Genomic DNA, 15,562 nt, shown 5'->3' on the forward strand with positions numbered 1-15,562 from the left:
TGTCTGGTTCAATATACCTGGAGAATATTTAATAAAAGTGTATGACATTCATTTTACTTACTATGTTCTTAAAAAAGAAAGTATCTTTACCCATTTCTTTAAAAAGTGTAAAAAGCCCTAGAATACTTACGCTGCATAAGCTTTTGCTATCCTCATGAACATAACTTCATCACCTCCTTTATCTGGATGATATTTAAGTGACAACAAGCGATATTGTTTCTTAATTTCTGCTACTGTTGCTCCCTAAAAGGAAAAACTTCGTTAATACATAAGAATATAAGGCAGTAAGAAATAGTCAACCCTATTTTTATCTTAAACCATGAACTACTCAATATTCTGACAAAAAAGTAACATTTTCTCCTATACATTTTGTCTCTCAAAACTTCATCTCATACATATACTTCTTTTGTTCAAGTAATTATTTTTATCAATCATTTAACTATATGGCATGCAAATCACTGATAGTGATGGCAGTGAAACCACATAACTCTACTTTTCAATAAAAGTGCACTGGCTTTAAATATTCAAAAATGATCAAGAGTAAACAAATGCAGTTAAGTCAAGAGATTTGGTTTCTTTATACTCTGAGCAGCATCTCACTTCATCTGCTTGTCAGTATCTTAATACTAAATATTTTAAAAGAAGTAGCATTGATTCTCAATCTCAACTTTTACCAATATTTTCAATCATGTTTATTTCTCCACATCTTTTTTATTATATTCTTGGTGTCCATGATGATTATTGTAAGAAAAAAACAGACGCTGGGCTGGAGAGATCCTCAGATGAAAGGATGCACAAACATGATCAAACTCTGGGTAACTTCTGGGGACCCAGCACCTTCTGCAGGCTTCTGCATTCTCATGACAAACCCACACTCACACATATACATACATATATACACATAAATGTATATATACAATTAAAAATAAAATCTAAAAAAAGTTTTAAAAAAAGAAACAATCAAATAAAAATTCTATTATAAGAAAACTTTTCTTCTACAAAGCAGAAAACTATAAGATGAACATTCTCCTTAATTTGTATTATATCAAAACCATTAGTTCAAAACCAAGCCATCCACTGAAGACAAAGTTTAAAACCACAAGCACTAGATTCGGTCTGCCTATTAAACTGTTATAGGACCGAGTTCTCCCAGCCTTATTCTCTCTCTGCACTACCTCGAGTTCCAGCGTTCTACAGAGGTGTATCAACCAAGTTCAATCAAAATCTCAAAAAACATACTCAAGGATTACCTAATTTCAATGATAATGACAACAGTTTCTTATAAATACCCCCAACTTAGACTTAAGATATTGCATGTGTCAATCAACATAAATGTGTTTTTAAAATATAGTCACTTCTCATCATCAAGTAATCTTAACATTTTACCAGTTATAAACTAATACTTACTAGTAGCAATCAACAACAGAACAAGCATATTTAAATGATAATGAATTAGATCTTATTTTTTTTTAAAAAAGTTAACTGGCAGTGCTGAATAACTGACTTGGATAAAAGCTGGTACTGCCCTCCCTAAGATCCCAAGTTCAGTTCCCAGAACCTACATCAGGCAGCTTAAAACTGCCTGTTATCTCCAAGGGATCCAGCAGCCTCTTCTGGCCTCAGTACACACACAACACAGATACACATAAATGAAAAATACAAATCTAACAAAAAAGAGGTCAACAGATCCAAGTCTGATTTCTTTTGGAAATGTCTAATTTGTTTTGGAATGTAGACCTTTAGTATTTAAGGTATTGTTAAATTAATGAGGTTACATAACAATACTACTTACAGGATCCAAATTTAATACTTCATAAGGATTGTACTCCTGATATTCTCGGTCTGTTTTTGAAACTTTGTATGCAAGGAATAAGAACAATGCCCATCCTGCAAGCAGAACTATTTTCCTGTTTAGGAAAAAGACAAATGACATAAATAAATACAGTTGTATAGCTTTCTGCAAGGAAATAAAACGATCTAAAGTAGTTCCACACCACTATGCTACACTACTGACTCAAATTTGTAAATTCCTGTTATAACAAGGATAGTGTCTTTTTCACTTTTGAATTCTCTAGACTCTAGTGGAGTACCTCCCAAATAATAGATGTTTCCAGTTACTAACTGCAGAAATAAATACAAAAATTAATACTAGAACCATTAAAATAGATAAAAATACATAAGTGTTAAGCAGCCAAGAAACCACTTAATGTAAAAAGATTACTCTTGACCTAGAGTATTATTACACATTTAGTAAGATGAATTTTTAAAAATTGGTCAGGTATACAGGATGAATGAATAGCCTTCTTTAAATAGTAAAATTTGAAAATATTCTAATGTCCATCAGCAATAAATAATTTAGGGGGAGTAGTCAAATCATGATGGAGTCACACAAAAAAAAACCATTTTATAGCTAACACATAAAATATTTACAGAAGTTAAGGATATAAAAGAACAATAAAAAACCTAATTTCTTCTCTCTTGAATGTATTCTACATAGTAAAACCAAATATAAGCACCTTTAAATGCCCATCAATGAATTACTAGGCAAAATTAATAATAATAGCAATAATAATCATTCAGCCAGACTGAAATATTTTCTAGTAAATAAAAGGAAAATCTGTCACGAAAGATTTTTTTAAATGTTAAACTCAAAAGGGAAAACAGCTTTCAAGCTTTGTAAAAACACAATCCAATTTCTATAAACAGAAATGTGATTAGAAATAAGAGTATATCATAATCAATCTTAATGTGGAAATGAACTATTATTTATATCCTCTGTATGACAATTTGTTACAATGAATAGGATTTGTTAAACAAAAATATAAACTAATCAAACACAATCGGAATAACTGGTTTTAAGAACAAAGAAAAAGTCCCTTGTGTTTAAGCCTTTTGTTTCTACCACTGTATTGAGATGACATCTAGGGCCTTTCCGGTCTGTGCCAGAGAGTTACACCCTCAGACTGAGCTTCTGTTCTTTGGCAGAACCTAGCTTAAACGCACTTATCGTTTGGAAACAAGCCTCTCCATCTGGAATCACCTAGAATGATTTCTTAGTTTTCTGCTTATCCGATTTTCAACAAAACAGATTTTTATTCTTCAATGTTCCATAAGCTTTCCCACAATCATGCACTTGTTTTTGTATCTGTCAAAACCCAGTCCCCATGTGTGTGTATGTGTGTGTGCGCGTGTGTGGGGGTGCGCACGTGCTTGCCTACCTACACAAACTCTATATTCATCCTTCAACTCAACTCAATCCATCCTTCAAAAGCAATCCTTCAAAGAGAACACATTTATAGCTACAAAGCAGCACAAACAATAACTTTTTTCCTTTAACTTGTTGCAAATTCCTTAGGTACCTGAACAAGGTCTTATTCAGTTTTTACTAACCCCTGGGTAGTTTAAACAACAGTGGGAACTGAGATACAAGTTTCTTTCCGTTTGGTCAAAACTATATCCTAAACCAAATACACACACACACACACACACACACACACACACACACATACACACACACTTTGAGAAAGGGTCTCATATGTAGGCTGCCCATAAATTCAGTATGTAAAGGGAAATGATTTCAAACTTCTGATCTTCCTGCTTTCACAGCCCACACAAGTGCTAATTGTAGAGGCATACACCACCATACCTGATTTTCACGGTGCTAAGGATCAAATCAAAGGCTTCCCACATGGTTGACCAGCACTCTACAAAGTAAGTTGCATACCCAGGCATATTTTAAACCTTTCAAGGGTATATAACTTCAAGCTGTTTGCCAGCCCACCGAAATGTCCACATATATGCCCAAAGAGAGAGAATCCTATGTAGAACATCCCCCTCTTTTCCTCACTAGCTCAACTCCCACCATTATTATACATCAATTTAAAAAAGTTTGGTAAACTGTTTAAGCTATATATCTCAAATCCAACTTCCATGATGGGTTTGACAATTAAATGAGACTTAAAATGTTAAGTACTTTGGAAGTGACTCATATGAAGGAAACATAATCAATTAATGGTAGTTATGGACTACTACTAGTAACTCTTCCCCAAGTCTTAGGGGCTAGGGATATAGATTCACAATAGAATACTGAACTAGCATTTGCAAGGTTCAACCCCACTATTACAAAAAAACAAAAACAATAGAGTGAATATTTGTGAGCTATTATTTATGGATAATTTACATTGGTATGGTTTTTGTATACTGATACAAGTTCAAATTATATTTGTTATTTTTGTTTACATTATTTGTGTACCTATGCAAAGTATTTCTGTCAGATTGTATATATGCATGTTTCTACCGCTATTGAGGACATTCTGTATATTGATACAACTTTTAGGATATATTTTCATATTGCATTATATATTACTCCTACCTCTGATCAAGATACTTATACATTGTTTATATTTTGGTCATTGTCCTCATTTGTTGTACATTTGTTTACAAATTATTTAATACTCTGATATGAAGTTTTAATCTCTAAATTATACAGGTATTAAATATTATAGGTCAATAGTTGTTCACGTTTGTTGTATTTACAGTCAGATTAATTAGGTTCTTAGATACCTAGAGATTGTATTCTGTCTAGATAGGTAGTCTTCAACCACTTCAAGGATCTATAGAACATGGCATTTAAATAACTTAGGGTTCTGTTGACATGAGACATGACCTGCTCCTGACAGCACCAAACGATTCCCAAGAGAATGTTGAGCACCAAAGATGCGCCACTTGGAGTTTGTTTTCTTCTTGGTACATTTGGCCTTTGGGCAAGGAACTGCCCATACCTCAACCACTGACAAAAGTACATGGTATCCAGAAATGGACAAGCAGGACACAAGGAAAAAGATTGTCAAATCTTGCCAAGATAGAGTAAGACAGTTCTGAATAATTTCCTTCCTCTGAAAATGGTCTGTCAGTTATGCTAGGCCATAGCCAAAGTTGGTTGCTTCAACGTTGCAAATGAGATTTTGGGTGATTCCTCAGGCAGCTAACTGTCTCTGTCATATATTGTTTGCTTTGAAAGCTGCCTAATTGTACTTCCTGCCTGCTCAAGTAATATTATCAGGCCTTCAATGGAGTTGAAGATTAGATAGTCATAGTTACTGTCTTCTTATGATCTATCCAAGCCATTTCCTATACAAGACTTAGACTCCTTAGGATAGAATGTTTATTAAAACATTTAGCTTATGTTCCTTGCCTAATATTGTTTATGCTGGTTGTAATTCTAACTATAATTGATATCTGTTTCTAGTGTATACAGTCTTATATTGGGTTTGGAACTCTCTTATTTAAACAAAAGGGGGAGGTGCCATGGGAGCACATTCTGCTCCTTCAGCCAATAGAATTTAAGATACCAGCCCACTTGGGCATGGTCTCTTAGACTGTAAATGCAGCTGTAAAGCAAGCTCGCTTTCTCTTTTGCTTCCGGCTCTCGCTTCCAGCTGCTAGCCTCTGTTCCTGTTCGTGCAGAGGACTGTAGTCTAGGACAGTGATCTGTAAGTTTTTCCTAAATAAATAACCCTTTATTATTCATAATTCTGAACTAGTATGGGATTATTTTGTGACTTCTGCCTTCAAAAACCCACCCACAATCCACTCAAAAAGTCTTCTCTGTCTTAAGTCAAGTGAGAGTCCTTCTGCTGTTCTTCCAAAGCAAGTCTTCTCCCAGTCCTTACTGCTTGGTTTAGCAGTGCAGAGTACAAAACTTAGTAGAACCAGGAGACAGCCTGAGAACCAGAATTCATTATCTCTAGCACCCACATAAAAGCCAGGCAGATGTGACTGCCTATTAAACCCCAGTGCTTAAGAGGCAGAGATGGGATTCCTGGGGTAAACAGGCTAGACAGACTAGCTGGACAAACTACAGGTTTTGCAAGAACCCTGTACAATAGTTTTAAATATCAACTTGTCACAGTCCAGATCACCTGAAAAAAAAGAATCTTAACTGATGGATTGCCTGGATCAGATTAGCCTATGGCTATGTCTGGGAATCATCTTGATTGTTAACTGATGCAAGAAGACCTAGTCCACTCACTGTGGGTAGCATCATTCCTTGAAAAGTCCTGAGTTAAACAAAGATAGGAGAAATCTAGATGAAAGCTAACTAGCAGAAAGGAGGCAGAATAGGATTCTCTTAGAATATAGTCCCTGTCCTTGACCATGACTAGCAACAGAAATAAAGCTAGAACACCCTATACCTCAGTAAATAAAGTAGAAAATATTGAAGAAAGACACCAGATATCAACCTCTGGCTTCCAACATAAACACATGCATGTTTACCTGAAGACATGTACCCACTCACATTTGAATGCACATGCACACCATACCCAAAACCATGTAGTAGATCTTTCTTTAAGAGATGAGGTCTGGGGGGCTAGAGAGATGGCTCAATGGTTTGCTCTTGCAGAAGACAAAGTTGGGTTCCCAGCACCCACATCAGGAGGCTCACAACTGCCTATAACTAGTTACAAAGGATTTGACACCTCTTCTGAACCGTCATATGTATCTGTATCATCTGTATCTGTATCCATATCTCTCTCTATAGATAGATAGATAAATAGATAGATAGATAGATAGATAGATAGATAGATAGATAGATAGATAGATATGGATACAGATTCAGATTCATATATGTATCTGTCGTATCTGTAAATGTATTCTCCCGCCATGATGCCATCTACCAAGTTCTAATGTTATTCCAAAGGTCACAAACGAATGGGGCTGACAGACCTTGGACTTTCAGCCTCTAAAACTAAAATAAGCTAAATAAAACTTGTTTCTTTATAAAGTACCCAAACTCAAGTATGTTATTACAATAACAAAGAAAGAAATGAACTAACATTATTTACTAAATTATAATTATAATTTGGCACTCTCTCCTACAGTTCACAACTTTGAACTATATAGATTTTGTTAATCACCGTGTATCTAGCACCTTCTATACATGACTTACAATAAGTACATAATTATATCTGAAATTAAAAGTAGAAAATCTTAAACATAAAACTAAAGTTTGTAATACTCTCAATAATCTAAGAACACTTGAAAATGCTATTCACACACAGTAACTCTTCACTTTGATGAAATCTAAGAGTCTAACAAAACTCATAAAACAGAGATAAAAATGAAAAATCACAAAGAAAAAGTAAGCATAAGGAAAAGAACAAAATATCCTAGATATGCTAAACTCTATTAGATGCTTCACATTTGGCATCTATTCTCAGAGCCAAGAATAGAAGAGAAGGATCCCCCGTGCTGATGAAAACTATTCCAAACAATAAAACCACATTCATTTCCAGAGAGCCAAAGCAAAAGGGGCTGGGGATGGAGGACACACATGATTATGCTTTGTGTCCAATTTTCTAAAAGAAACCCTCCAAAAAGACAAACATTTTCTCACATGCAGATTCAGTAAATTAACTTAGAAAGTATTCTGCATTTTTTTCTATTAACTATATTTTAAATGTATTTTGGAAGCTACTTCCAGAAATTACATAGCTTAGATTCAGAAATACTGTCAGGAAGTATCTAGGTAGTATAAAGTAGCAAGAGTTTTTATGTACTTTTCTGGCCAAATTCACTGCATAATTCTGGCCAAATCAATTTATTTCTTAGCCTTAGCTTAAGGAAAACCATAAACACCTTGAGTTAACCCAGAATCAAATATAAGCATGAGACGACATGTGTGCTAAGCTTTAGTTATCACCTTGAAATTCACACTTGATCTTGTCAGTCTTTGAAATCTTTGATTTTCATATAGACTTCAACATAAAACTCCAGTCCTAGCACATAATACATACAGTCTTCAAACAGGAGCTGACTCACATACCCTTCTCATTTTGGGTTTTAACTTGTTCACAGCTCTAAAGCTTACTAACAAAACCTCATCCCTCACAGACTACAACTTCTTTACAGTCACACATGTAAGTCATCCTCAGATTCCCTAACTCATAACACCTAGCAAAGAACAAGTACGCAGTATGTTTTGTTATTGAAATCCATTACTTACTTTACTGTAGGAATAATATTTGGCTGGGGTTTTAATAACCGTAAACGATACCACATACATCTTCCATAGACTTTTCTGATATTCTTTAATCGAATTTGTTCTGTCAAGAGAGAAAAGTAAAAACAAGTTAAATTACTTTTCACAATGAAATCCAAACCAGAGTTAATATCATATTAACCTATTACTATCCTAACATTTTGCTGAAACATAAATCTTGCCTATTTATATAATCCTTACAAAAACTCAAACTATGCTAAGATGTCTGTCACAACAAATGGTATCTTAAAAAAAAGTTTAATTAATAAGAAGCAAATATTTTTCATGTGAAACGTCTCCAAAAATTTAGAAACTAACTTAAATCAACTATGATCAATTGTCTAAGCATTTCTCTCCTATCCTTTCTTTGTATAGAATAAAAAGTATAAAATAACTTGAATATTGTTTATTCAGTAACCAAGAAGAAACACATTCAAGTATGGAAATAATTACCTAGTCAGATATATTCTAACCAACAGGGTTCAGAATTGTATCTACTGAAGATGTAAAACTAACAGAATTTGTAGTTTTAACATAAAAAGCAACTGACAGTTGGAAAAGAGTGGACAGTAAAATTCATTTATCACAAATTTTAATTATTTTAATGCTAAATTGGAAAAGTGGGTTAAACCTGTAAGAACTTAAGACTGATTTATGTAAGAATGCGATAAAAAAGCTGCAATTCAATTAAAAATTTTAACCAAACCGAAAATGTCATGTACTGTTTTACTGAACTTGGCACAATCATTTGGTTTCAATAACTCCTCCCTATATTTAAAATACATACTTAAGGGGCTGGAGAGATGGCTTCGCAGTTAAGAGCATGGTTGTCAAGTTTAAATGGGCTGTGAAGCAGTTCTATGATTGCAGTGTAGTTAAGGTCAGTATACCAAACTGACCTTATGAGAAGAAAAGGACATGCTCAATAATTCCATAGCTCCTAGCTACTGTTCCCAACAAAGCTGGGATCATGTAACCTGAGTCCAGCTGGGCTAATTCTATTGTTGTTTTGATACTGTATTTTAGAAAAAAAAAATACACAAAACTAAAATCCTTACATGAGATACCGGGTAAATAAAACAATTTGGTACCCAGGGCCAGCAAGGTGCTCGGTGGGTAAAGGTACTGACATCCTGGGTTCTATGTCTGGGACACATACAGTGGAAGAAGAGAACCAACTCCTGTAGGTTCCCCTGACTTCTATATGCATGAAAAGCATGAATATGCATGCACATAATTCATCTATTTTGGATTTCTTAAATACCATATAGAGAGGCTGGAATGATGGCTCAGCAGTTAAGAGTACTGGCTGCTCTTTCAGAGGGCCCAGTTTCGATTTCCACACAGCAGCTTACATCTAGTCCCAAGGAAAGTAACACCTTCAGTCATCTGCAGGCACTGCCCACACATGGCTCACAAGACACAGATACAGGCAAACCCCCTTACAAGTCATTAGTAATGACATTGGGATAGGGAAAGAGGCAAGGCAGGCAGATCTCTGTGAGTTCGAGGCCATCAACCTTGTCTAGAGTGAGTTGCTGGGCAGCCAGGGCTGTATAGAGAAACCCTGTCTCAAATAAACAAAAACACCACCCTTAAACAACAAATTAAAATTAAAAAAACAAACCCACCAGGTAGGTTCAATCGCCCTATTAGTACACTGTGACAAAGGCACCCGTATATTGCCTGGCAGAGATAATCAATGTAATAAAGACAGATCCAGGTAGAAGAAGCAGCAGTAACAAAGGAGTTTTATATATGCAGGTAGACTAATCAAAAAAGTTAATATATCAAAAAACTAAAATGTACTTTTTCCTGTCAGAGAAGATAGTGACAGATATAAAAAGACAGAAGACTAAACCTGGACTATTAGTCTGGAAGTGAAGTGAAGGCAACAATATGAATTAATATAAAAATATAAACCTGAGTGTGGTGGTGCACGCCTTTAATCCCAACACCCAGGAGGCAGAGGCAGGTGAATCTCTGTGAGTTCAAGGCCAGCCTGGTCAACAGAACTAGTTCCAGGACAGTCAAAACTACACAAAGAAACCCTGCTTCAAAAAACTAAATAACCAATTAAACAAATAAAACAGAGTATGGGCACTGTTCTCCCTATAAATTCCTATATATTTCCCAATAGCAGTGAGCATGGTATACAGATTTTGGCTTCTAAATAATAGGAGTCAGAAATCTCAGTACCCAGAAACCAGAAATCCTTGTACCTTTCTGCAAAATATTAATTATCACAGAAGAAAAGAATGACTTTCCAATGCAGAAGCAAGTCTCCCAGGATGGCCACATCCTCATGCAAGGAACCATCTTAAATGTCAAACAAACTTTCAAATAAGTGAATTAAGGATCTTGAAATGGGGAGGTTAGCCTAGTAGATCCAATATAATCAAGGAGTGTTTCTCAGAGAGAGAGATAAGAGAGCTAAGACAGGAAGTAATAACATAATGGGACCAAAGGTTAGACTGATGCTCCTTTGAAGATGAGTAAGAGGTCACGAGCCAAAGAATATAGACTGTCTCTAGAAGCTGGAAACGGTTTCTACTTCAAGGTCTCCAGAAGGAACAAGCCCTAGCAACATCATTACTGCCTAGTAAAACCCATTTATACTTCTATCATCCAAAACTGTGCTGTTTTAAGTCACTGTATGTAATGATTTGTTACAACGACAACAAAAAATTAATATGGAAAGCCTGACAGACAACGCTTTAAGTGAAGTGACCAATGAATAATGCCAGTAAAAGAGCAAACTGAAAGAATATACCACCTGATAAAATGCAATGAAAAGAACAGACTCATCAGATATAAAATCTGAATCTAATCATGAAAACATACCAGACAACCCAAATTAAAGTTCATTCTATTAAATAATTGGCCTATAATATTTAAAGTCAGGGGAAGATAAAGAACTATTCTAAAATAAAAAGAAGACTAAAGAAACATGTCAACTAAATGTGATGTATAGTGCTGAACTTAAATTTTTGCTACAAAGGACATCACTGAGACAAGTGACAAAACCCGAATAGGGTCTGACAGTAAGATAGTAATGTCAAATCTTCTGATTTTCGTGGTTAGATTATGAACTTAAAAAAAATGCTACTGTAAAATTTTAATCTGCTTCTCATTAAATTAAGCTTCAACAGACTCCTATTTCAAGTATAAAACTGGAAAACTCTTTATAATAATAATGCTTAAGGCTATGAATCAGACAACTAGATCTAATCAAAGGAAAAAAATTCTAATGTCCCTGGCTAAAAGTATGCAGCCTTGAAAATATGTACCTATACCTTACAAGCCATACTCTCCAACCCTAAAAATAGTATCTTGGCCTCTTGAAAGAATATTTAAGTCAATTAATAATTGCATATTATCATGATATTTAAATTTGCAGCACAATTAAATATACACAGAACACATTCCAAATTGTTATGGTGATCTGAAGTCAAAGAAATCTATTCTTGTAGTTTTTTTAAAACATTTCTTAAAGAACTATTTTATGTATATAAGTACTTTGCTTTTATGTGTGTCTATGTACTACGTGTATGCCTGGTACCTGTAGAGATCAGAAGAAGGCATCCGATTCCCTGGAACTGAAGTTATGGATGGTTGTGAGCTATCATGTAGGTGCTGGGATTCAAACCTGGGATCTCTGCAAGAGCAATGCTCCTAACTGCTGAGTCCTCTCTCCAAACCATTATACAGTTTAATGATACACTCTGAAATAAGTTCATTTACCAACTTCTATTTCGAATTAATAGTTTCGGAGACTAATTAGCAATACCATTAACTTATGACATAATTTTGGTTCTGTTTTAATGTGTGTGTGTGTGTGTGTGCATGCCTCCTGATTGTGTGTGCATGCATTCGGGAGCTGACAGAGACCAGAAGAGGGTACTGGATCCCTGGAATTAGAGTTACAGGTGATTCTGAGCCTCTACAAGAGTTAAAGTGTACTTAACCTCTAAGCCATTCCTCCAAAGCCTAAGAAGTGGATTTTAAAGAAAGTATCCATTTGTAGAAAATAAAAGCACATTTTCCATTTATGGATACAAGTTATGACAGAAGATATAAAGCTAATTGTTTTTCTAGTTCTAATTCTGTTCTGGATTTTCTGGGTTTGGTGGCAGAAAAGTACATAAATAAAAAAGTACATTGATATTGAAAGTGTAAAATGTAATGAAAAGCTCCACATTCCAAATGCCTATTCCAACTACAGAAGTTCACTATGTTATATAAACTTTTGATCTAGTTAATTTCGGTGTGTGATGTTTTTATTTGTTTACAAGATTTTTTATAATAAAGTTTCTAAAATTAAAAAATATATAGAAAAATAAATATTGTTATAATCTAACTGGCAAAAAAAATCACCTAAATAAAACTGTCAAAAAGCTCTGACTTAATTTTTCAGTTAAAATAAGCATATCAGTACATACTTTGATAGTTTAAAGACTACAAAAACAACCAATAAATTTTAGAACACAATGTCTGCAAATTACTAATCTTATAAAATGAGACATGCAATTTATTTCATTACAAGCTACTTAAAAGAAAAAAGATGTGCTACTTTTTTCTAAAAGTAATTCTTTTTTTTTTTGCTTCCCCTCCCCTCTAAAAGTAATTCTTGAAGCATTTCCCAAATCTTGAGTTCAGAAAATAGTATTAAGAATTAAATATTATATTCAAGCATTCCAAGAAGTTCGAGAATATCCGTTTTCTAGTTACCTGAGGTCTCTCTACATCTCACGGACACTGTATCACCTTACTCAGGCCATATCTACTCACTATCTACAGTTTTTTAAAATCAATTAAAAAAATAGACTTGGTGATTTGAATGAGAATGTCCCCATAAGCTCAGATATTTTGATACTTGGTCCCCAAGTGATGGCGCTGTTTGGGGAGGTTTGGGAGATATAGCCTTGTTTGGAGGAGATAATGTCACTGGAGACAGGCTTTGAGAATTTAAATCATGTCACTGAGTTCATTCTCTCTGCTTCCTACTTGGGATTCAAGATTTAAGCCCTCAGCCTCCTGCTCTAAGGCCTGCTGCTTGTTCTCATGCTTCCCCACCAAACAGACTCTGATCTCCCAGGAAACATAGCCAAATAAAACCTTTCTATAAATTACCTTGGTCATGGTGTTTCATCACAGCAACAGAAAAGTAACTAATACAACAAACATGCAAGTTTATTTTTTTACAACAGTGACGTATTTTTTTTAGGACACTGGAAAAGAGGAAAAGAATGAAACAATCACAAATAAAAGTGACCTAAGTCACCCTAACTACAGAATAGAATAACAGAAACTAAAGGTTCTTTTACATCTGTTTTAATTTTTGATTTCTCCCCCCATTGCATTCTTAACTTGGAGGTTTGTCTTTTGTCCCGGCTGATTTTGAATCATTTGTATGTGGAAGCAACAGAATAATCACTAATACTTGCTCATCATTCTCACCACCCAGTACACAATCAGGTCAATCTAAATAGGAATGCAGATTTGGGTTAATCCACCTATGCAAATACTGACAATGGAGAAGGGAGCACAGGGGATAACAGATCAACAGAGCACAACTCCTAAGAACAGTCTGAAACCACCCCGCCACCAGAAAGATATCCAATGCCCAGGAAGCTTTGACAAAGGAAGTGCAAACCAATACAAAGCAAGCAGTACAAATGGACCAAGAGTTAGCCTGTCTTCCTAAAGCTAGTAATTGACTAAACATCAGCATATTATTTATGCAATATACTCATCTACCTTAATTTTCTTTTCCTTTTATACTACAAGTATAAAGTACTACAGAGTAGGTTTTTGCTGTTGTTTTTTTAACCTCAGCATTACTGATATCTTGAAATCAATTCTTTGTTTTCAATTGCTAGCCTGTTTACTATGGTTTATCATTATAAAGATATTAACAGCTAGATGCCAAAAGCAACTGCCTGGTGGAAAACAATTAGACACTCCCCATGGGGCTGGAGAGATCACTCCCCAAAAGAGATGGAGAGATAGATAGTAGCTTAAAAGCACTTACTGCTCTTGCAGACAGCCTGTGTCTAGTTCCCAGCAATCACATGACAGCTTACAACCAACCACCAGTAACTCCAGTTCTAAGAAACCAGACATCCTTTTTGGCCTCCCCAGGTATTGCATGTAAATGGTGCATTGACATACATACAGGCAAAGCACCCACACATATAAAATAAAAAGGAAGAAAAAAAAAGAGAAGGAAGACGACGACTATGATAACCAATACAGACATTGTTAAATGTTACCTGGGAGACCAAATTTCCTCCAATTTCATCCCCTCCTTCTCATAAAGAGCGCATCAAATTAAAGAGGAATGATAAGGCTTGAAAATTGAAAAAAGATTGGGTTTAAAACCCAATTTAAGAAACAATAATCATCTCTTTCCAATCCTCTAAAAATGTCCTTCAGATAAAAAGAGAATCTTATTTTAAAACATTTAAAAAGCAAACAGTAACAAGAAAAGGCCTCAAGAAAACCCAAACTAATCCTAATTAATGTTTGCCATGCTTTGTGTGTCATCTAAACAGACGTTACATAATTATCCCTAGGGGTATATTCTCAATTCTAAGTATTGGTTGGCACTGTAAGCAAATTCTGTAAAAATCACTTTTAAAATACCATTACTGGGGCTAGTGAGATAACTCATCAGTTAAGAGCACTTGCTGAACTCTGACAGAGGACCTGAGATCAGTTCCCAGTACCCACATCAGGGTGCTCACAACGACCTGTAATTCCAGTTCTTGGAGATCTAATACTTTTCCCTGTGGGCACCCATACACATATGTACCTACATACAACACACAAATGAATCTTTTTAAAATAAATCTTCGTTAAAAATTACAATGTGTGGCTATAGTATAGGGATCAAAAGCATATACTTAATGTACTATAATGTTATATCTACCATTTGAAGGAAAATTTTCAGTATTGTACTCAAATCCAAAAGTACTTACTATACCTAATACACACGAAATAGTTTTCTCTTTTTAAGAGAGGGTCTTGACCTAAAAACTGGCCTAAAACTCCTGACTGTCCTGTCTCTACCTTCCAAATGCTGGGATTACAGTAATGTGCCAACATGCCTGACTATTTATTCTAAAAATCTATTAGGTAACTCAAAATAGCTCTGATGAATCAGACACTGAGGTATTTGCCCAACTAACCAGAAGATTGAGACACAATGATCACTTAACCGTAGGAGTTTGAGGCCAACCTAGACAATATAGAAAGACCCTTATTTTAAAAACAAAGCAAAAAAGACTAGGACTGGAGAAATGACTCATGGATTGAAAGCAGCACTGACTGACCAGTTCAATTCTAGAAGTTCTATAAATTCAGTTCTAGAAGACCCAGTTCAATTCCTAGCACCCATACAGCAACTAGCAACCATCTGTTTTACCAGTTCCAAAGCATCAATGGTCTCTTCTGATCAGCAATATACACCCACACACAAAATACAAATTAGAAAACAAAACAACCAACTAAACAACA

General features: G+C 35.0%; 1 protein-coding gene across 2 annotated transcripts in view; it reads right to left on the reverse strand.

The window, feature by feature from the left end:
* Sec63 (SEC63 protein translocation regulator) overlaps positions 1 to 15,562 on the reverse strand; it is a 78,796-nt gene that overhangs the window by 44,065 nt on the left and 19,169 nt on the right. For both annotated transcript variants that reach the window (XM_085690846.2, XM_085690844.2), the window contains exons 2-4: positions 8,006 to 8,105; positions 1,793 to 1,907; positions 131 to 243 (exon numbers count right to left, since the gene is read on the reverse strand). In XM_085690846.2, the coding sequence (XP_085546972.2) occupies positions 131 to 243; positions 1,793 to 1,907; positions 8,006 to 8,105 (328 nt within the window). The remainder of the gene's footprint in view (positions 1 to 130; positions 244 to 1,792; positions 1,908 to 8,005; positions 8,106 to 15,562) is intronic.

The sequence above is a fragment of the Myodes glareolus genome, chromosome 1 (genome assembly GCF_982192425.1).
Source record: "Myodes glareolus chromosome 1, mMyoGla1.1, whole genome shotgun sequence".
Lineage (NCBI taxonomy): Eukaryota > Metazoa > Chordata > Mammalia > Rodentia > Cricetidae > Myodes > Myodes glareolus.